The 21,620-nt window shown below is 42.7% G+C and overlaps 1 protein-coding gene across 3 annotated transcripts in view; it reads right to left on the bottom strand.

Moving 5' to 3' along the window:
* Positions 1 to 3,066: 3,066 nt before the first annotated feature.
* Positions 3,067 to 21,620, bottom strand: part of ZC3H12C (zinc finger CCCH-type containing 12C) — a gene marked incomplete at both ends in the record, with an annotated part of 52,205 nt that continues 33,651 nt past the window's right edge. For all 3 annotated transcript variants that reach the window (XM_084249405.1, XM_084249403.1, XM_084249404.1), the window contains 4 exons: positions 3,067 to 4,466; positions 5,087 to 5,193; positions 7,079 to 7,313; positions 9,615 to 9,754. In XM_084249405.1, the coding sequence (XP_084105531.1) occupies positions 3,067 to 4,466; positions 5,087 to 5,193; positions 7,079 to 7,313; positions 9,615 to 9,754 (1,882 nt within the window). The remainder of the gene's footprint in view (positions 4,467 to 5,086; positions 5,194 to 7,078; positions 7,314 to 9,614; positions 9,755 to 21,620) is intronic.

Below are 21,620 nucleotides of genomic sequence, written 5' to 3'. Positions count from 1 at the left end.
GGCCAGTTGGGTACTATTCCCTCTGTACTAAGACACAGAGACAACAAACTGGCTAATTACTGTGTAAAGTACAGTCAACTGTCAATTATTCAGGGGCAAAATAGTCTAATCTAAATCCCTTCTCTCCCATCAGTTGACCACTTCTGGCAATTTCACTACTTGCTAGCCTATCTCTCTCTGGTTATTTATTGGCAAGTCTAGTCAAAGAGATGATTAGGGAGAAAGTTTTGGTTAAAAGCAAGGTTTGGGATCAGCTATGGATTTAATTTAACGATGGATCCTTTTACTTATTGCTTTAGATAATTAAGAACTTGCCATGTCTAAGGTCTGCCAAATAGCTCGTTCGTAAGCTCTGAAAGCAACATTGGTGCTCTTAGAAAAGGGGACAAGTTGTCCTCTTGACATTAAAAAAAAAACAAAAACAAAACCCTGCTATTTCTTAGCTCACAATTATGAGGAAGGATTTCAGGCCGGGCAGTTCAGAGCCACTCACTTACAGTCAGGAGGGGGTGGGGAGGTGGGGGTGGGGCGAGCAACACCACTTTCCACAGTCTAAAACCCAAGATGCAATGACACACAGTTAGCCAGAAACATCAGAAGATTAAACTAAAGGCGGCTACACATTTCACCTAAGCTCTCGCTTAAATAAATTTAGTAGAGTTTGGCAGGATCTTCAAATAGTTAAGATGCTAAAATTAGGAAAGTGGAAGCAAACCTACATCATACAATTTGAAAATGATTTCATACGGAAAAAGAAAAAGTCTTAGAATATGACTAAAACGAAAAGGTCCTACACATGCGGAGCCCTGTTTTTGGCACGGGTGTGGCCTCTACCTGTAAACCTTTACCTGCAGGTAGTGACCAACAAAACCAAGGAGGACAACTTCACACGTGAGTCGGGTCGCTCTCGGCCAGACGCCCCTCAGGAGGGTCTGTGCGGTGCCCCCCAGACCAGCTCTGGGCACGGTCGAGCTCACCTGCACTCCCCTCGCCCACGACAGCAGTTATTGTGTGGAACGCCACTTTCCTGAATTAAGTTTGCTGAACATGGTTCAGATTATTGGATATGTCGATATGCACAATGCCTTTTACAAGCATTTACTGTATATCCAAATCCTACTCCACGCGACACACGGTGTCACGCGAGTAGTGGAGACGTTATCCTAGTCAAAGGTGCTTGGACAGTATTTTCAGGCAGCATTTTACCTTTATTTTGAGTGAAGTTTCACACTAGATAAAAGTTTTCGGGGAAAAGAAAATGCCAATAAATGTATTGAATATATTTTAATATGTTCTCTAAAACTAAGACAGACACTTTTATGTACCTAGGTTGTTAACTTGTATTTTCTACCCTAGTCTAGACCTCAGTTTGTACTTCAAGATTTTTTTTTTTTGTATTTAAATAAGGGATAAAATGTTGCCCAAAAGTCTAATCATAGTCACACATTTGTGTTTTAACTAGATCTACAAATCAAAATAGTTCTTGTAGTTAAAAAGATACAATTTGTATCAACAGTAAAAGGTCCTTTCTGGTTGTTCAGGGCTTTACTTCAAACCGTCAGGGCTTTTTAAGAGCTTCACAGCAGCCAGTGCGTCCGGGCAGACGACAGAGACAGATCGGAGTGGGTCTGTCACACTCAGGAAGAGTCAAAAACTGGAGGCAACAGTGAAATCACGTCAACCACACACGTGTCTGCCGCTGATTGCAATCTCTCACTTCTACCCACAAAAATGAATTCGCATCTAGCAAAACCCATGACTTTGAAACCAGAAATATCCCTTACTAATACTAGAACAGACTTTAGTCTGCATCTAAAACTACGCTATTTGTGGCAAGAATCTGGCCTTAATAATATAACAGGCCCCCAAAAAAACTGTCTTCAGGAAAATGGAAAATATACAGTATCTTACAAAAATGTTAAGTTACCATTTACAGCTCCTCCATCACCATCTCTATAGTGCAGTATCAATAAATGTTGCATATCCTCAACGCATAAAACCACTGCAGGCCAGCCTTGATAAATAGCAGGAAAGCTAAAGAGTATATTAAATATAAAAGTTGCATTGAGAATAATTAGATTCATTGAAAACAGGCAAGTACTGTGAAAGGGTTATTTTATCCAGTTTTGTTGTGCCCCAGAACAAAAAGACAAACACACTAAAAAGACAGGTTCATGGAAGTCTAGGAATTCAATTCCATCCCTACTGTCTAGAAGCACATCATAGCTGGATAACAAGCTCTATCTAAACGGTAACAGTTAACGGCTTTTGCCTTTTCCATTAAAAAAAATAAAATGGAAACAATTTTTTTCCATTGATTGCATCTGCTTTCCTTTAAATCGATCATATTAAATTAACTCATCACTTAACAGAAAAAACCCAAACCAAAATAAACAATGAAAAGTGCCATCTTGTAAGTCTTTCTCACATACGCTGCTACCCACTTCGACATAAACTGGTAACTTACATTTTGTTTAAAATATAAAGTCAGTGCCGTAGTAGATCTTTGTTTCTATAAATAATGATTATAGCACAAAGAAGCCCACTTTCCCCAAATAAAAATAACTTAAAAAGCTGTAAAAGATTCCAGTGAAGCTTGGCTTGAAAAAATAGTCGCTAGGTCTAGTAAAATGTTCAACATTCTGAAGGTTTTGTTAATTGCTTGCAATTGATAGACAAACACCCAGTTAGTAAAACATGAAACGAGGATAAAAAGTGCTGCATTTATAAACCCCTGATGCACCAAAGATTAATATCAAAGATCACAGAGACATCTAGTAAATCAAACTGGAAAAATCTCCAGCCAAGGATAGAGCTTTAAAAAGGAAATGTTTTTTTTTTTTTTTTAAAAAAAAAAAGTTTGCATGTAAAGCAATCCCGCGATACTTCTGCCGTGTGGGGCTGTACATACAAGATTCCATGATACAGTATTTCACATAAATGGATACTATAGAACCTCCTTGCTGAGAAGGAGATCACATGTGCTATTGTAGCAAACCTCCCTCAGCATTTGAGCTGAACAAAAAAAAAAAAAGAAAAAATAACACCACACGGGTGCATCATCTCTCAGTAGCCCAGCTGCGATTTCTCCACCAGGATGGCTGCGGCGAGCTGCTGGGCGTCGGTCATGTGAGGGTTCCTCTTCATGACGAGTCTCACCAGGTCGGGCGGAAAAATGTTGCACAGGTTGATGTAAATCTTCTCTCGGCTGTCTTGGTACCTGGGGGGGTCGGGTGGCAGGCCGCAGTACGGGATGCGCCAGGTGGTGGGCTCCTGCTGCTCGGGCAGGCTCTGGAAGGTGAACTGCTCGTAGCAGGGCTGCGTGGAGTTGTCTGGCAGGGAATAGGTCTGCCGGTAGCCGTAGGCCTCGAGGCCGTAGCTCGGCCGCTCCCAGCCGCCCAGCCCGTCCTGGCGGGTGTAAGGCTTTCTCTGTCTGGAAGGAGAACTGTCATACAGCCGAGAGTCAGAAATGCTGTCTATCCGGGTGGCCACCAAGGAGCGCCCCAGGTGGGGTGCCTTTGGGTGCGTGGAGCTGGGAGGGGAGGGGTAGTCGCCAGGGCAGCTGGCCCGCGCGCCCACGGCTGGGTGCTGCAGGTGCACAGCCAAGTGCGGGAGAGGAGGCTTGTGATGGTACTTTGGTTCTTCGTGACTGTAACTCTGCACTCTGGTTAAGGGGTCATGGAAATTCTGCAGGAAGGGTTGGGAATTAAGGCGGCCGTGAGGGTGCATGTGCTGACACTTCAAGTTCTCCTCCAGCTGGGGGTCTGGAGAGCTGACATAGGACCGGTCATTGTACCCCACGTAGGAATCACTGCTCCCGCAGCTCATGCTCCCTTCACTGCTGCAGTCCGAAGCAACGGAACTTATCCTGTAATCTGTGTCTAAGGAGAAACGCCTTTCAGGACTTCGTGGGCCTGAGATACTCAGATTTGAATATGCATTCAACATGGAATAATACCCAATGTCCACAGGGGAGTCACATTTTGGATACTGTTCATAAGGCATTGGCGTTCCATGATTTTTGGTTGCCATCATCATTGGAGGATATTGTCCCTGTGGTCTTTGATCCTGAGGTGGGAAATGCACTCCAGATGGAAGGCCATTGCTTAGAGATGCAGTGCTTTGGGGTTTTGCAGTGGGAGTAGCCGGGATGCTGACTAAAGAAGGTACAGACCTGGTTTCCAATTTGTTTTTGGTGGGAAGCTTTTCCTCTAGGTCCTGGTAGACTTGCGTCCGTATGCTGGGGTCCGACTGCCTCTTTGGGGCGCCGCGCTTGACGTCAGAGGAGCTGTCCGCCTTTGTGCTGCAGGGGACGCTGTTGCTTTTCACCAGCCCGCCTTCGTTGGCAGTCTTGGCTGCGGTATTTCTAGACATGGCGCGGAGTTCATCGGCCACCGACCGCTGGGGCTGGCTGCCCCTCTCGGGGTGGTAATACTTGCACTTGTGGCCGTAGGTACACTTCTTTCCTGCGAAGAGGGAGATTAATGAGGTGAGGGGGCATACCACCGGATCCTGGGCACTACTGTACACTTGTGCATGAAACCAAGGCAAACAAATGGGAGACATGCTAAGCCCTGCTCTGCGCCTCACTCTTGGGAAATGCCACTGTGCAGTCTCCCCACCGTGGGTTCTTGCAACAGCCACTGGAAAGTTGGCTGAGTGAGTGATAATCACTTCCAGAGTTCAGGGCTAATCCCCGGGACTTCAACTCCTAACTGCCTCTTCTCTTCCGGAATGGCTTTGTAATCAGGCAGGACAGTCTGCTTTGAAGAGTAAAATGGACTGCTGTGCTGTGATAAAACCACGCCGGTCTGATGAGAGGCTAGATGTAAGAACTCCAGACTTTTATCCTCCTGGAGACCAACTTCACATAGAATTAACGGAGTTTTTGGAGCCATGCTTTCATCCAGGGGAACGCTTTGCCACTGAACCCGACTAGGTAAAAATAATAGTGTTTTCGTAGCTAACATGGTTCCTTCATTACAATCAAAAGAATGACATATCATGCCATCAAAAATTTAGTGTTTATTTTTAACATCATGCTGTGTTCTAAAGACACTGACTAAGGGCTTATAGAGAAAGTTACCGTATGGACAAGGCTGCTTTTTGTGTTCGGGGACAATGGGTTTCTTCCTCAGAAAGTTATCCAGGCTTGGGCCATGTCTGCCAAGAGGGTCGTCAGGGGGCATGAATCTGTCATGGACATAACACAAAGTTTTACCTAAGTAGGCAGAATATAAACATAACTTCACTCTATGGTATATTTTTTGGAAATTTTACAAGTACTTTGAGCCAACATTAACAGGAATGAAAAAAAAATCAGTACATAAAATTTCCTTTCCTTAATGAAAAAAATGAAATATTTTAAGCTGAACTCCTATTTACTTTATTTCAAGTCAGATTTGAGCCTAGCATGTTTTAATTAATCCTCCCTCTCAACCTTGAAATTGTGCACTGACTTTAAACAATTGCACTGATATTTCAGGCGAGCACTGTAGACAATGGTCTTGGTAAGTATATGAAGCAGGTAGGGAGAGAGGAGAGGAAAACAGAGGAGGCAGAAAGCAACAGGAAAGCTGAAACCATCTGAACACCTACTATGTGTCAGCTGCTGTGTGCACATCATTTCATTTCACCCTAACAAGAATCCCATGAAGCAGTAGCTCCACTTGATCGATCAATAAACTTTTCTGATTTAGCCTTAGATGCATTAAGGTTATTAATTTTTGTTGAAGTAACATTGTATGATGTGTTCATTATTGACAGTCAACTTGTGCACAGACTACATCAGGTTCACCTCAAAGAGCGTGATGCTGCCCTGCGCCACTCCCTTAGCCAAGGTCACGTGGCCTCGTCAAGATACAATCACCTCCAGCTCCCCACCCATCTCTTCCCCATACACCGAGGGGCTGCTCAGCAGAGAGGGCAAAGAATCTTAAGGCAGTAAGCTTATTTCCCTGGATTGACCGGTGGGAGCAAGAATTCATGGCATGCGCGATGAAAAGAAGTTATGATTCAAGAGGTCTGCTGGTTGTGTCACATTTGGACTTGAAATTCAGCAAGTATTTACCTACAAGTGTGAATAGCGTGTGAACTCTTAAAGGAGTATCGACACACGGCTGAGAAATAACACTTAGCAAATATTATATTGTAAAAATAAGGGGCAATATTAAAAGTTTTCAAGTGTTTTCCAGGTTTGCATTGCATTTAACTTATGTGCTGACACACGCCATGTTATAAACACACTTATAATTTTATGTTTTGTCTTTTTAACATGTATTTTCCATTATCACAGTACCTCTGAATTAGCTGAATAGTCCAGTAGATATACTGCAATTTCACTCATTAGTGAAACTCATTAGTGTACATTTAGTGCCTGTGACTTCTTACAATTAAAAATAACTCTATTTGAACATATCTGGTATGTCTTTTGTCCTCATTACATATTCTAAGAAGTGAGATTACAGGCTTGAGAGGGTATACATATTTTTGAGGCTTCTGCCAAGCCACGCCAAACTGTACAAAAAGTCCATTTCATGACATCTTTAACTGCATGTTGTACACAAAAATGTTTTTATGAATTAAGCGGGTAAGGAAATATGCTCTTTGCAAACGTAATTTGCATTTTTGATTAGCAACAGGTAAACCTTCCCCACCTGTTTGTAAGCAGATGTTTCAGGAGCCACGTCTTCCCACATCATTGGTGTATTTAAGGCACTTAATCATGATCAGACTTACCTTTCTGTAATATTTACAAAAATGCCTACTTAAGGAAACAACGGATGCCCTAAGGAGACTTTGAAAGGCCGTGTTCTGGTAGCATGTCCCAAATCTGTTTCTCTGGAGGTGGGAATTCTGCCTCTGTCAATTATTAGGGATGATTATTAGGAAACTTGCTCAGCTCGTGACTTAAGAGGGAAGAGGTCTCCAACAGGTTTTCTGACTCCCCCTGAGGATCAGTGTGGGGGGTACTGGAAGAAACCTAGGCCTGGACAGTGGCAAAAAAAGAGCATTGTATGACCTGGGCCAGTGAGGAAGCCCAGGTGCAGAACTGCCCGCCAGCTGCCGGCTTACTTACTTGTCGTTGACGAAGGAGTACATGAGTAGCCGTTCGTCTATGAACTTCTTCCACTCTGGTTTTTCATTGGCCAAGTCCCTGTAGTTGTCATTGGACACGATGATGCCATCCGATTCGAAGGCCAGCTTCACGATGAACCTGTCATCGTAACAGACCACGCGCCGGCCCTGCACACGGCGGGACGGAGTGAACACCAGGATCTTCTCCTTCTCCAACTTACGGAGAATTTCTTGATCTGCAAGAATCATCAGGGGAGGGTTTCAGGCATGGAGACACACGTATAACACCCATGGTGACCAGCATGCACATGAGCTTCTACAGCAGGAACTGGACATGGTGATCATTGCATTAGGGGTTATAACCAACAGTGGAGATGTAGCCCGCCTCTAACTCCCAGGAATACTTTTTTATTCTTTGGGGTTTTTGATAATACAGGGGTGTATATGTGGATGTACACAATAATCAAATCTGCCTTTGTGTAAAAAAGCCCTTAGGTCATTAAAAACTCCTCATGAATATCCTAGCACTGACTCTATCACCTTGGAATAGAAGAACTTCTATATAAGAACAACTTTCTTGGGCTTCACCGGTGGTGCAAGGGGTTGAGCACCATGCTGTGAAGCTGTCCGCAGCCTCTGCAGCACGGGTTTGATTCTCGGCCTGCCAGGGAGAAACCTTCATGATGCGGCAGACCTCTCCTGCCCTGCCTGCTGCTCCCCTCAGCAGTGTCTTCGGTCCTTCTGCCTGTTCTGTTCCCCACTCTGTCTCTGGTGAATCCTCTCACCCTCCCGCGTCTCTGGCCTATACCCCAGCTCTTGCACAAAAATAAATAAATCTTTAAAAAAAAAAAAAAGAACTTTCTTATATACAAACATCCTTCCAATGAATGTATATGGTTGATTTGCTTTTTCTAGGTAATCTTGCACTAAATGTCTTTCAAGTCATAATTCTTTGCTTATTTGTGGGGGAATTATTCCTAGAAGAGGAACTAGCAGAACCAAGAATATTAACATTTTAAGACAAAAATTTTCCAGAAAGGTGGTAACAATTTATGTTTCCACAACAGTGTAGGAGTGATTCCCTCAGGGCATCGAGTATTCGCAGTTTCTTAATCTCTGCTAATTTGAAGGATGAAAATGAACAGTTGTCAAGATTTGCATTTCTCTAATTAGTAATGAGATTGAACTTCTTTTTTCTCTTCTTTTCTGGCAATTGCATTCTTCAGGGAGTCATCCATTCCAGCCACTTGAGCATTGACATACTGGGAAAGGCTTGCGTTTATTTATTGATGTATAAAAGCTCTTTATATATGAAGTGCATGGGTTCTTAATGCATTTTTTGGTTAGGAAAATAAAAAAAATATTATCATCTTCAAGTCTTCCAAAATACAAAAGTTTACATTTTGATGTTATTAAATCTATTTTTTTCCTTTGTAATTTATACTAACAATTTTTTATTTACAAAGGTTTTCCCCAGCTATTCAAAGACTAGTCTCTAATGGTTTGATTTTGGACAGTTCATCTCCAATCCACTGAGATGTGCTGTCACATGCTGCCAGATAGGGATGGCATAAATATAAAGGGTACACAGAAATAAATATATAAATGCATATTTTTTTCCAAAATGCCACCTAGGTGTGTGGTCTTGGCAGTGCTGGCTGACCCCACCTCACCCTCTATCCCCTCCCTTCTCACACTTTATGGGGTCAAGTGTCTGAGTCCATGTCCTGGAGTCCATCTAGTCTTCTGCCATATTAATAATGACTTAATGACTATAGAGAAAAATTAAGTCCTAAAAATATCTTCCCTTCAGGTACATGGTAGGTGGTCTTCCTGTTTTTTGATTTAGGTGTAATTTTCTTCACACGCATTGCTCGGGTTTTGTCAATGTTCAGGTGGAAGAGAGACGAGAGGGCTGGGTGCTGACTAGGACTCACTTAGCTTCAACAAAATGTTCAGCAACAATAATAAGCAGTAACTAGACATCTCTGCCTGAAACTCACACTCTTAAAAATCAGAAAATAATGTAAAATCCAGGCACAGCTACTTCTTTGGAATCAAGTCGCTTCCTCCTACTTGACACAGCCCCAGAGTCTCCCGGGTCAATCCACTGCTCCCCTGCCACCCCCAGTCTGATTTCACGGAGCAGATTGAGAAAAGTGGGGTGCACATTGGCTCAGAGCTGCTCCAAGTCCTGTGGTGGGAAACGTCAAATCTCGAATGTGAGTCTCCACGTCTGACCCTGAGCGTTGTCTCTAAAGGTCAGAATTTTACAAACTCCAAAGTAAAAAGTTTCCGTAGGAATGAAGGGGGAACAAACCTGACTTATATAGCAAAGATGAAGGTCTAGTTAAAACAGTGAAGACAGTTCCAAATTCAGAAATTACCTTAAGGCCCCCCTCCCTAGCAAAAACAGCAACCGTGTATACCGAATCAACGATGTACAAAAGTGACAGAAAGAGAAGAGCCACGTTGTTGAAGGAAAGCCCAGCCAGGCAAAGGGCCTGCAGGGGCGCAGGGGGGACTCGCGGGCTTACCTGTGATAAGGGCATCGGGGCGGGACTGCTCCTTTCTCCAAGCAGGAACAAAAACTGTAACATCTTTGTGGCCTCTCTCCAAAAACCAGTCCACAGCCAATTTTATTCCTCGGCAGGAAAATACTTCTTTGTTTCCATGGCTGAAAGATTAGTTTAGAACAGTTAACATACAGCAGAACCCAAATGCAGCTCAATTGACTGAAACTTGTAAGCGACAATGACTGTCATCACAATGGGGAAGGGCCATCTCAAAGGTAAGGTGAAGTTGTGTGTCCAGAGAAACATTAAGGCCAACTTCAGGAGTCGAAAATCAAGAGTGCGGGAAAACATTTCATAATTGGGAATGATTAATGAGTGAAGAATGAAGTGAATTTTCAACTGCAAATTTGTAAAAGTTGAGTTATAAGCTCTTCTTGATCTGGAAAGGGGGAAGACAAGGGGCTCAACCATAGCATGAATCATTTCAGTCAAATGTACAAAAGTGACAGGAAAAAAAAAAATCTGTAAAGGGCCCCCCTGGTGGCCTAGGGGTTAAGTCTCAGCGTTATCACACGATCACAGCTATGGGCTGAGTTTGAACCCCGGCCAGGGAAATACCCACATGACGCAGCAGACCTCTCCTGTCTCGCCTGAGGCTCCCCTCAGCAGTGTATTTCAGTAGATCTGCCTGTTCTGCTCCCCACTCTGTCTCTGGTGAATCCTCTCACCCCCTCCACCCCTGGCCTATACCCCAATTCTTCTATGATAAATAAAAATGTAGAGACGACTTGGCTCCCACAGATGTGTTCTAGTGGTCTGGGGGCAGACTAGAAGTGAAATCAAACACACTGGAAGTTCTAGAGATGAACTCCCAGTTCATCTGGGATGAGAGAGGGAGAAGTCTGAGGTCACAATGTAGACAAGAAGGATAGCCTGATAACCCTGCCATTGCCCCAGCAAGTGATACAAAGTGATGTTAGGTTTCACGGAAAATACTGAAATGTAATAATTCTTCTGAATTACTGTAGGAAATGATGTGGTATCATCTCTCAGGAGAAAATATACACATGTACATACATATATACACACACATTATTCCTAAATATAAAAACTCCACTTCCTAAAGCCTGGCTGTAATTTTCTTTTGTGTTAATGCTTTGAAATCCAAGTGTATCCTGCTCTGCTAGTCAGCAATGTGGTTTGGTTACTAAGACTTGAGTTTCTAGGGTCTCTCTGGTGGCACAAGGGGTTAAGACGCAGCCTATGAAGCAGTCCGCGGCCTCTACAGCACGAGTTCGATCCCCTGACAGCCAGGGAGTTACCCACATGGTGCAGCAGACCTCTCCTGACTTGCCCGCGCTCCTCTTAGCAGTGTATTTCAGTCAATCTGCCTGTTCTGTTTCCCACTCTGTCTCTGGTGAATCCTTTCACCCCCCCGCATCTCTGGCCTGTACCCCAGCTCTTGTATGCATAAATAAATCTTAAAAAAAAAGACTTGAGCTTCTGGCTGTAAAAAGGGGACTTGAATAAGCATCCCCGCTGCTCCCCTCCCCCGAGGGATTTCATTGGCTAAGATGATTGTCACATTGTACTCACTCTAGAAATAGAAGTTCCAGCTCCTAACTAAAGAACCTTCAGAAAATGTGTGTCAACAGCAAACCATTTACAATCCCAGTGCCACAAGCTTTTACAGATGCTAACACAGGAGATCTGACCGTGACCACTAAGAACACAGGTTGTACCTTAGTGTCTTTCCTTTCCGTTCTGCTACACCACCTGCCAACCCCACCCTATAAAGCCTCATAGGGAGAAAAAGCAAGAGGATAAAGGTACTACCTTGTGAATGGGAAGCAGAGACATATAAAGACCCTGAGATTCTGAGCAGGTAGGCCTATGTCTACCTGATCTTGTTATCAGAGGAAAAATAACCACCCCCCCGAATTTGTTCCAGAAACTGAAGTCAAGTTTTCTGTTATTTGCAGCAAATACATCCTTAACTGCTGCATTTGTCATACCATAAACCAAGAGGAAAGGTCTAGTAACACCAGAAGCAAATATATTTTAAGACAAAACATTACTAGGGACAAAAAGTTATTACATAATAATAAAAAAGGAACAAGTCACAAGAAACATATAATAATTGTGAACTCAGTGTCCATATGAGTAATACAGAAGATCACAGATCACTTCAAGAATCCACAATCATGCTAATTGACAGACAGATGAAGCAGAAAACATTTAGGAAGGCTATTCATGACTGGAACATTCAATTACAAGCCTGATCTAATGCAGAGAAACAAAACCCAGCACAAAATTAAAGAAGATATTTTTAAGAATACACAGTAGAGTAAAAAAATTGGCAGCGTAGTAGGCCAGATTTTACCCCTCACCAGGAATCTGTGTCATACAGAGAATACTCTTCGACAGTTATTATACTGACCGTTATTGTTCAAAATTTAATGTTGCTATACATCGGCAAACCCAATTCAGAACTTAAAAAAAAAAAAGACCCCATTGACAATATACTCTAAAATTTTCAGAGGAAATTACAGTAGACATTCACATCAGGATAGGGAAATAGTTTTTAAAGAGGGCATGCAATCATATGCTATCAAGGAAAAGATGGACACATTCGAGATGGACACAATTCTTTATGCAGAAAGCCCATAAATAAAATAAAAATGCTATAGACTGAGAGAAGATACGTGCAAGAAGACCAACCAAAATGCTAGGACTCAGAATACAGAAAGTACTCCTATCCATCAAAGAGTAACCAGATTTTTTTTTTCAAAGGCAGAAAATATGAACAGTGAATCCACAGAAGAGGAAACCCAAATGACCAACAAGTATATGAAAAGATGTTCAGTAGTGGAGAAATGTAAATTAAAGCCAAAATGAGACATCACTTCACACCCATCAGATTGGAAAAAATAAAGTCTGCAAACACCAGATGTTGCCAAGGATGTGTGAAAGCAGGAACTCATACATTACAGGTGGGAGTGTAAATTGGTGTAACTATTTGGGAGAGCAATTTGGCAATTCTTTATAAAGGAGAAGGCGTGCTTTCTCTAAAACACAGCAACATACCACACCCAGGTACAGCAAAACTGCACAGTAACTTGCAATCACATTGCATGCAAATCAGCAGTTGGCTTTTCCTGCTCGGTCCAGCCTCAGCTCCACAGGTAGGTTCTGCACCCACAGGGGAGGGGCGTGGAGGGCAGGGAGGGAGAGGCAGGTTAGTGGGGGGTGGGTGTGGGGGTATCTCCCAGCTCTCCAGGTCTTGCCCAGCCAGGCTTCCCTGGATCATGTCCTGGAAATGAATGTTATCTTGGACATCCCTGGGATGGCTGCTGTTGTCTGGCAGCCACCGGGACCCAGAACCACCCTCAAGAGTAGTATTAAAAGCCTGAGCACTTACTACCAGGTGAGGGAACTTCCACAGATTTGGGAGGATGTGGGAGACTGAACTGAATCTAACCTTACTCGGGTGTGTGGAAGGATGTGAGGGATTGTAGGTTCTGGATACAATGTAAGGTGCCAACAGTAGGAGGTTCTCTTAAAAATGACAAAAACAGAGTAAGCAGATAAAAAATTATGAAAAACAGGATGTCTGAGTAAGCACCTTGTAGTTACTTGTGCAAATTAACTGTTGAGTGTTTGAAAACTGTAGCTTTAATTCCCTATCAGTAGAGAAGAAAATAGTTCTACAGTCATTTATGGACTGTATCTGTATGAATTCATGGTATTTTGCTCAGCAGTAAAATGAGCTAATTCTATATTTATGAATTGGCATGTTCCTTTGGGTCTCGAGTTTTTTTATTCTAACAATTTGGCAGTCAGGATGGTAGAGCGCAGAGAATCCTTCTGCTGGGTGATTTTGTTGGAAGATGTGTGGCCACCTTTGATTTACTTAAGAGTCCCTGGATGTCTGCTAAAAATAAAAAAAAAAAGTGCTCCTTTGACCACTTTGGCTCAGTGGGGTTGGGTTCCCAGGGAAATTTCCAAATCCTTGCAGTAAAATTAGAGTTACTATTGAGCAAAATGGGTAATACGGGCTCAAAGGGCGCATGCAATTTGCCCCTGGCTCTAATAGCTGAAAAATAGAAGCTTGCCAGCAGGTCTGTTTCTTAAAAGGCTGCCGTGTTTGGAACAGGTCTACATAAAAAAATCCTGGTGGGCAATGGCTAGAGGAGGCTCATTTGAAGTCGAGAAATAGTCCCATTTACAGAGGTTTTTAGGAAAAAACCTCCTTAAAATGAATGGGAAAAGGTATCTCTGGAGCTCGGGAAATAAGCAAAAGAATGAACCGGCCAGTCATAAAGAAGGAAGAAGCAGAAGGAGGAGATTCAGAAACTGAAAGCTCATTTTTCTCTGTCTCCAGGGTCTCTCCCCTTCTGCTCTTGCTACTTTGACTCCCTTTTTCTTCTCTTTGCCTCCATCTAGGACTTGGAAGAAGGAGATGATGACTCTGGGGTGGGTGGTTCCCGGGGGTTCTAGGAAGAAGGAGAACTGCCAGTTTTATTTGAATACACTAACATGGACCCCACCTCAAAACTCACCCTCACACTCAATGCAAAACATGGCTAGGACAGCAGAAGTGATCAAGAGGAAGGAACGAAGCGGCTGAGAATTTAGATAAGAGGCTGGCCTAGAATTAAGGCTGGTGAATGGTTGCTCTGATAACGTGGAAGGAAGGGGAAACACAAGGAGTCAGAGGATTAAACAGCAAAATGAGACTGAAACCACAGGACCATAGAAACCTACTTTTCTACTCAATGGGAAGAGAATCAGCCCTATCCCTTTGGTGTTCTAGGGACTCGGAAGCCTTTTAGAAGTCATGCGGGACTGCTGGGTGGGACTGGGGTGGTAAGAGTGCATCTTTCTTGCCCAGCTGATAGCACCTGTCTTCAGAGTTATTTCCCAGCACTCTGGAAAGATCTGCAGAGTTATGCATGAGCTCTACAGCATGTTTTCAGCTCTTAGCCCTGTGCGCAAGCATGGACACTGGCTGCTGCATGGAAAGAGGACTCTGCTTAACTAATGAAACAGGCAGGATGGGGCAGAAGGTGACCCCCCACACAAGGGAGTGGCCTCAGGTACCCGCTCCAACTGGCTGCTCCACTGGCTGCTCCCCATGCCTGGATAACCATGAAGAGGCACTGCTGAGAGCAGTCTTAGAAGCCTTTCTGCAGAGGAGCAGTGCTCCTTCTGGATGAGTCCCCGACGCATTTCCTAAATTAATAGGAATGGATTCTAGGGCAGATCAGGGCAGTCCTAGAGTCCCCCACATCTGTAACAGTCCAGTTGTAGTTCCCAAGCAATCGAAATAATATGGCGTCTGCTATATGTTATAACCCCACCATATATGTTACCCACCAGAGAGCTAAAGTATACTGTTTATTAATGTGGCATTAAGTTAGTCACCAGTGATGGTTAATAGATGATGGTCTATTTTGCAATGCAGAAAAAATAAATCAGGCACCACATATTTTAGTGTAGTTTGCCTCAATATGGGACCTAAAAAAGGGGACAAAGGCCAACCGTTCTGTAAGCCGCATCTAGGAAATGCAGTATCACACATTACATTGTTAAGTTACATACAAACAAGCCGTTAGCCAGGTTAACCACAGTGCAAGAAGGGCAGGTTAGCAATTATCACTGTCATTTCCCCGTGTAGACGAGTCGAGTAATTGAAAACCAGAGGGAGACCCAGACAGGGAGCGAGGGCATCTGTTGCAGGCGGCGCCTCTTTTTAATTCTTTTCATGGTGAGTCTCCTTTCAATTATCTTTTTCCTTCCCGAAACTTGATTTTGCTATAGTTTGAGTCTTTGCTTTGAATTAACATGTTGCTTGTCATGCTCGGAAAGAACCTTGGAAATCTTAGGTGATTTTTATTTCCTTTAAAAAATGGATGTAATCAGCTTGTTACTCTATGATCAAAGAAAAGCTATTCTTTCAAAAAGTCTTTCCAGAATGCGAGTGAAATCTAAGTCTAAAAAGCTTACCTAGAATGGCATGTTTACTTGTACTACTAACAAAGTTTTTCAAGTATAGGCCAATAGTGGAAATAACAGTTTTTGGAACTAGATGTGAGTTTCAGCATTTTCCTCACCACTTTTCTAGGTAACCCTGGACAAGCTGCTTATTGTGAATTCAATTTTCTCATTTAAAACGGAGATAATCCCACCTAGCTTATGGTGACCCCCATGAGGCACCCTGCGGAGTGCCTGGCACCTACAAGGCTTCAAGAAATTAGCCCCTTCACTTTCTCAAGACCCTTAATCCTAAATTTTAGGGGATGGAAAAGGGCTTGCTATGGAACGAAAATAAAACCAATACGATAAATCTGTAGTAGCTTTAAATTCAACACAGAATGTAAATCATGATTTTTTAGAGCAACCTGTTTGCTGGGTAGAGATCACCAAACAGGGTTAGTTTTCTTTAAAGAAACCAAAAAGACAATGGGCTGCTCTGTTACAGCTTCTGTTGCTCGCCTTTTATTCAAATGAAACACTTGACCTATAAGTTTCCCAGACGCTCCGTTGGGAGAGTCAGTATGTGCATTAAGCTGCCAGGACTTCAAGGGGCCATCACATCAAGCCACGTATGAGGCTGAGGCCAGAGGTCAGGGCTTGTCAGTAAGGTGCCTGCAGCAAAGGAGAGTGAGAATTGAGAAGCCCTTTCAACAACAGAGCCATATTTGAATCTCTAGCACCAAAGGCCTTCAAATTCAGACACAGGTTAATTATATTATGGAAAGTCAGGACATCAATCACAACAATCACTATTAATAGCAATGTCATCATTATAATACATACTCACGGATCACTAGATTACTAATATAGCCACGTATTCTTTTGGCAATTTTGATGATGTGATGTGATTTTATTTATTTTTTTTTTTTGCAAATTTTAGACTGAATTAACACATGAACACTTTTGGACATGTGAAAAGAGATTTTAACTTTAAAGAACCCAAGGTTAGGGATTAAATAAGCAAATTTGATGTACAGGAAAGTGCGTGGCCTATTGGTCTATTAAAATACATGACATTGGTGATAACTTGAATTATGTACCCAGAGCGAAAAAGAGCTGCAGTGGGATAGAGTTAATATTTGTCTTTGTCAGACTCCACATAGATACAGCGGAACAACAGAAAAACTAGCTCTGATTCTTTGAGTCTTAGTCTCGAGGCTTTTCTTCGCAACAATAAGAGAAATGTGGGCACTGCCAACTCACCAGCAACAAACACTTATGACACTCATGTAGGGGGACATTAAGTTGCCTTTTAACTAATGTGACGCCCGAATGGAGGTGGGGTTTAAAAAACACTCCACTGTGTTGGAGGCTGTCAAAGAAAAAAACAATGTGAACTACATTTATAATTTTAAATGATCTGGTACAGCACCTCAAGAAAAGTGATAAATTGCAACTAATTTTAGTAATGTCTCATCTAAGTCAATGTATCAAAAAATTACCAATTTAGCATATAATCGAGATAAGAATGATCGATTCAGTTCACATATTTTTGTGCTAGGTTTTCAAAATCTGGCATGTATTTTACATTTACAGAGTAGTTCCACTGGGACTAGACACATTTCAGTTCCCGCACTGTAGCGGTGCTCCCCAGTGAGCTACACCTAATTCTGATCCAGTTCTGCTGAAGGGCCAACACCAAATGTGAATTTCCTCTGGCCATTCGTAGTCTTCCTTGCAGTCTAAGCCCAATGCCTGGACCAGCTGCCAGGAGGCCCTCATTAACTCTAAGCTGGGGCTGTCCTTAAATTGTTACCAGGCAACAGGGCAAGAGCTCAACAAATCACTGGGTCAGATTTGAGAGGCCAGGTAACACCGCCTTTGATAGCCAAATCCACACTGAAAAGAGTGTTCAAGTTCATGTAATTTCACAAACCAGGTCAGATGTGTTAGAGGACTTGTGCCGTTTGGAAGATTAATCAGAAAGTTTAAAACCTGTTCACACAAACTGCTAAGTTCTGCTTGTGTACTGTAAAGAGGGAGGCGTAGCCCAGGAAGAATTAGGAAAACTAGGTCAATGCATACATTTTCTCTGATCATATTCTGACTCTCAAGTCTGTATCTGATCTCTAGTCAAACTTTAAGGAAGGAGCGTAAACGATTCGCCGGAGTGCTTTTGTACATCCTAGTGAACATCCAGATTTGTGCTAACACCAGCTGGTTTCTAACACCAGCCTTTTTGGGGGTGGGGGGACTGGGTGTAAATTCTCAAGCAAACGGCTGCTTTATTTCTCTGTTGGGTGCTATCTGCTTGGTATGTAGAAGCAAAGATATTCTTAGTGCATCTTTTTTTCCGGGCGTTGTCCACAATTTAACTTTCGCATGTATTTTCAAACCTAAGTAGGTCTCCTTGTCTCCAATCTTAGCGCTTGAATCCTCCTCTAAACGTCTCTACAGAGTGATGCTTCTTAAAGGCAAATTTGATGCCGCTCTTCCCTTCCCTTCCACATTCTTTTGGTGGTTCCCTATCACTAACAGAGAGATGACACAAGCATGGAGGCTGCTGGTCCACGTGGAGTTGTTGGCAGATAACGTATCTCCGAAAACTGCAGAAACAGGCAGCAACAGGGCCGCCAGCCAGGATGTTTGTTCTAAATCCAGAAACCTTGGCAAGCTGACTGAGACAGAGCACTACACTGCCAGGTTCTGGGGCTTTCTTGTTCACCACTTTTATGGTATATAGTATCTGGTAGCTGCTAGAGGGGGATATGGAAAGAGTTCACTGGAATGAAGTCGGTGACGAAGCCATCGAAGCACATTGAAACGATCAAGGACTGTCAGGAAATCAAGGGCTCTGACACCAGCTTATCAGACATGGTCCCATCCCTCAAGGCTCCCAGGACTGGACTTTGTTCCTAACAGACATGTCAAGTGAACCTAAAACTGGAGGGAAGTTGAAAGAGCACTGGATTTAAGGAGAAATGTAGATTTCAACTTTTGGTTACCAATTCTATACCCCACTGCTGAACTACCTCAAGTTTAATGGAATCATCAAATTTTGGAGAATCACAAAACTATCTGGGGGAAAATAACACAAGAATTTCTTGTGTTACAGAAGTATGATAGATATTAGTTTTGTGTTTACCTCTGTTTTTTTTTTTTTTTTAAGTACACGTTCTGTGGTATAACCGTAGTATCAAGTGTTTGATTAAGATGCCTATTTGCTGAATGACCAATTTCCTAAATTACTGAGAATTTATTTAACTATAATTAAATACATCTTTTGCCAAAAGTTGTTAGTCTAGCGCCATTAAACATAAAAATCTTGTTTCATGTTTCAGAATCCAAGTTCTTACTGAATGCTTGAAATTTTTTGGTAAGGATTAGATGAAATAATGTATTTTGTTCTGTATTTTTGTTCTGTAGAACTCATAATAAAGACACTGATACAGGAAAAGGAAAGAAAAAATTTCTTCTCCCCCCGCCCCCCATAAAATTTTCTTTTCCTTGAGGTTACAAAAGTTTACAACACTGTAGGATTCAGGTGTGCAGTTTCCAGCCTCAGGTATATATATCACATCCCAGTTACCACCAACAACCAGAGGGGGAGGATGAAAGCTTGAAATATTTTAGGGAGAGGCTTAGCACTGACTCTAAACTTAGTTTACTCTTTTCCATTCTTGTAAATTAGGTCGTCTTTGCTCACACCCAGCAGTGAAACAACCATCGCAAATCATGCTAGACTAAGTTCTGGGTATTTGTCAATTTTTCATGAACTGCTCATTCGATAAACTTACCCAGAGTATCTTTCAACGTGACATGTTGACAACAGAATCTTACTGAACTACTCCCCCACAAGGCAACATAGGATCCCTGCAACTTGGGGACCTGTGCTTGAAGATCTGAGAGCCCAGGTAACACAGTCTTGTCCCAGAGCAATTTGGGGTGTCTCTATAAAGACCAAGTCTCTCTTACGAAACTGTAAAATCACCACTGAAAACCAATGGCGCTAAAGCGTGAAGTTAAAATTGAATATACCCAGAGGGCCCAAGAACAAGATGGACTGTTCCTATGTTTGTTAAACACTGCATGATAAAACTAGGACAACTAAGTGCTCATTATATTAGCTACTATAATCTGACTCTTTAATGTAATAATAACTTATTTACTAAGGACCTATTACATGTCAGACACTTGGTATCAACTGTCCCTAGTTCTAACAGCAAGTCTACAAGAGAAGAACTCCCCTTTTTATGATTTGGCAAACTGAAGTTGGCAAGCGTAAAGAATTTGCTCAGAATCACAAAGTATGCAGAGAATAAAATGTGTGTTTTTTAACTATCAATTTTGGCATGACTTTGCTTTCCTACTTTTAATTTGCATCTGAAGAATCATTTATATCTGTCAGTTCCATAACTAGCATTTAAATGAAGCTAAAATAAATTCATCTCACATTAGGGAATGGAATCTGTCTGGGAGATCAGAAAAGAAATAAAATAGTATTCTGTTCTTAACTCACCTCCATATTTACATATAGTTAAAATTTATTATTATATGTATGCATTTATTACATAATAGATCTGCTACACTTATGAGCAGGGTATTACTTTCAAAAGTATTATAGTTTATGCAACATGAAACAGTGAAAAAATCTTTGCATTTTTGTTAAATTAAGATTTTTTGGAGCTGAAGTAGCTATGCATTTTTAAGAGACTTTTTTACTTTATGTAGATCTTCAAAATGGCAGAAAGTACAAGTTCATCATGCATTTTCATGAGTGCTGGCACTTCCAAAGTTATGGACGTGGCACCACATTTTATTGTGACTGACAGAAAAATGGTGCTAGGCTAAAAATTATTCTTTCCCGAAATGCCTGAAACAATTCCGTTTAAGTAGCAGGTTAAACTAAATGCTGGGTGAGGAGGGAACACTTGGCATGGTCCCACCCTCACAGCCAGGCAAACGGGGTGGAGCCGGAAGGTGGCGGGAGTGGTAGAAGTTTGTTTTTATCATTACATCAGGACTGGCTGTGTGGAATGCCTGCATTATGCCATCTATTTTTGCAGCAAAGTCTTCCTGTGGCTCATTCTCACTGGGTGGGATGAGCAGCCGGTGAGTTTTATGTGAATTTTCAGTTGTCCGGGAGCTTATCGTTGCCTGGGGAACTGGGTTCTGGTCACGTGAGTGCACGTGAGGTTAACCCCGCTGCCACAGCGTTTCTCTGAATGACATCCCTCCCAGAAATTCTCTTCCCTGAGCTCCAGTTCTATAAACCTGAGGCTGTTTTCCCCCTGTGGCCTGTTTCTGCCTGTTCCAAATGTACTTCCCTCCAACGCCAAATTCTCCGCGTGCGCCTTTCTTGTCTCCTCCTTCAGATCTTGGCTCTAGAAAGGAAGACTTTCCTGTTACCGCGCCCTTCCTCTCCTGTAGAGCGGTCCTTGTCCCCTGTCCTCGTGGCTTATGCAGTCTCATTCACGAAGCAAACTCCTTTTACCAACTCTTCCTCCCGTTTCTTTCCTTCCTGTCACCTTTCTGGGCTCACAGCCCAGCTGTAGCCCTCCATTTCCTAGCATCCTGAGATGCAGTCTTGAACCCTGGCAGGCGCCTACCTGCTGGCTGTCAGGTCCTCTGGTCTTTCTCTAGTAAACCCACAGGACAGTCTCCCCTTGCAGCCTCTTCCTCCCCGAGTTCAAGGGCAATCGTGTGTCTCTCGATTTCTCTGGCCATCACCTTGCTCTACCTCCTCCCGACCTGTAGCTAGTAACACCTTCTCTGCTGAGAGGTTCTCAACACTGGCTGTGCGACAGAAATACCTTGGCACTTCTGAAGATAGTTACCTGGGCACCACGATGGTCCCAGGGCATCAGTCTCCAAAGGCAGAGTCCTGGAGGGCATGTTTTTAAAGAGCCCCTCTGGTGACTCTGGTGAATGGACCTATCACAGGACCTATCACCCCAACCTATTACTCTCTGCCTTGGCATTTCATGATTTCGGGGCCTTACATATTATCACATTGCTAAGATAACCATCCACGAGTTCTGGATTATT

This window comes from Talpa europaea (assembly GCF_964194135.1).
Source record: "Talpa europaea genome assembly, chromosome: 12".
In the NCBI taxonomy this organism is placed as follows: domain Eukaryota; kingdom Metazoa; phylum Chordata; class Mammalia; order Eulipotyphla; family Talpidae; genus Talpa; species Talpa europaea.
The sequence above is the reverse complement of the archived record's forward strand: the minus strand, read 5'-3'. Positions and strand labels throughout refer to the sequence as shown.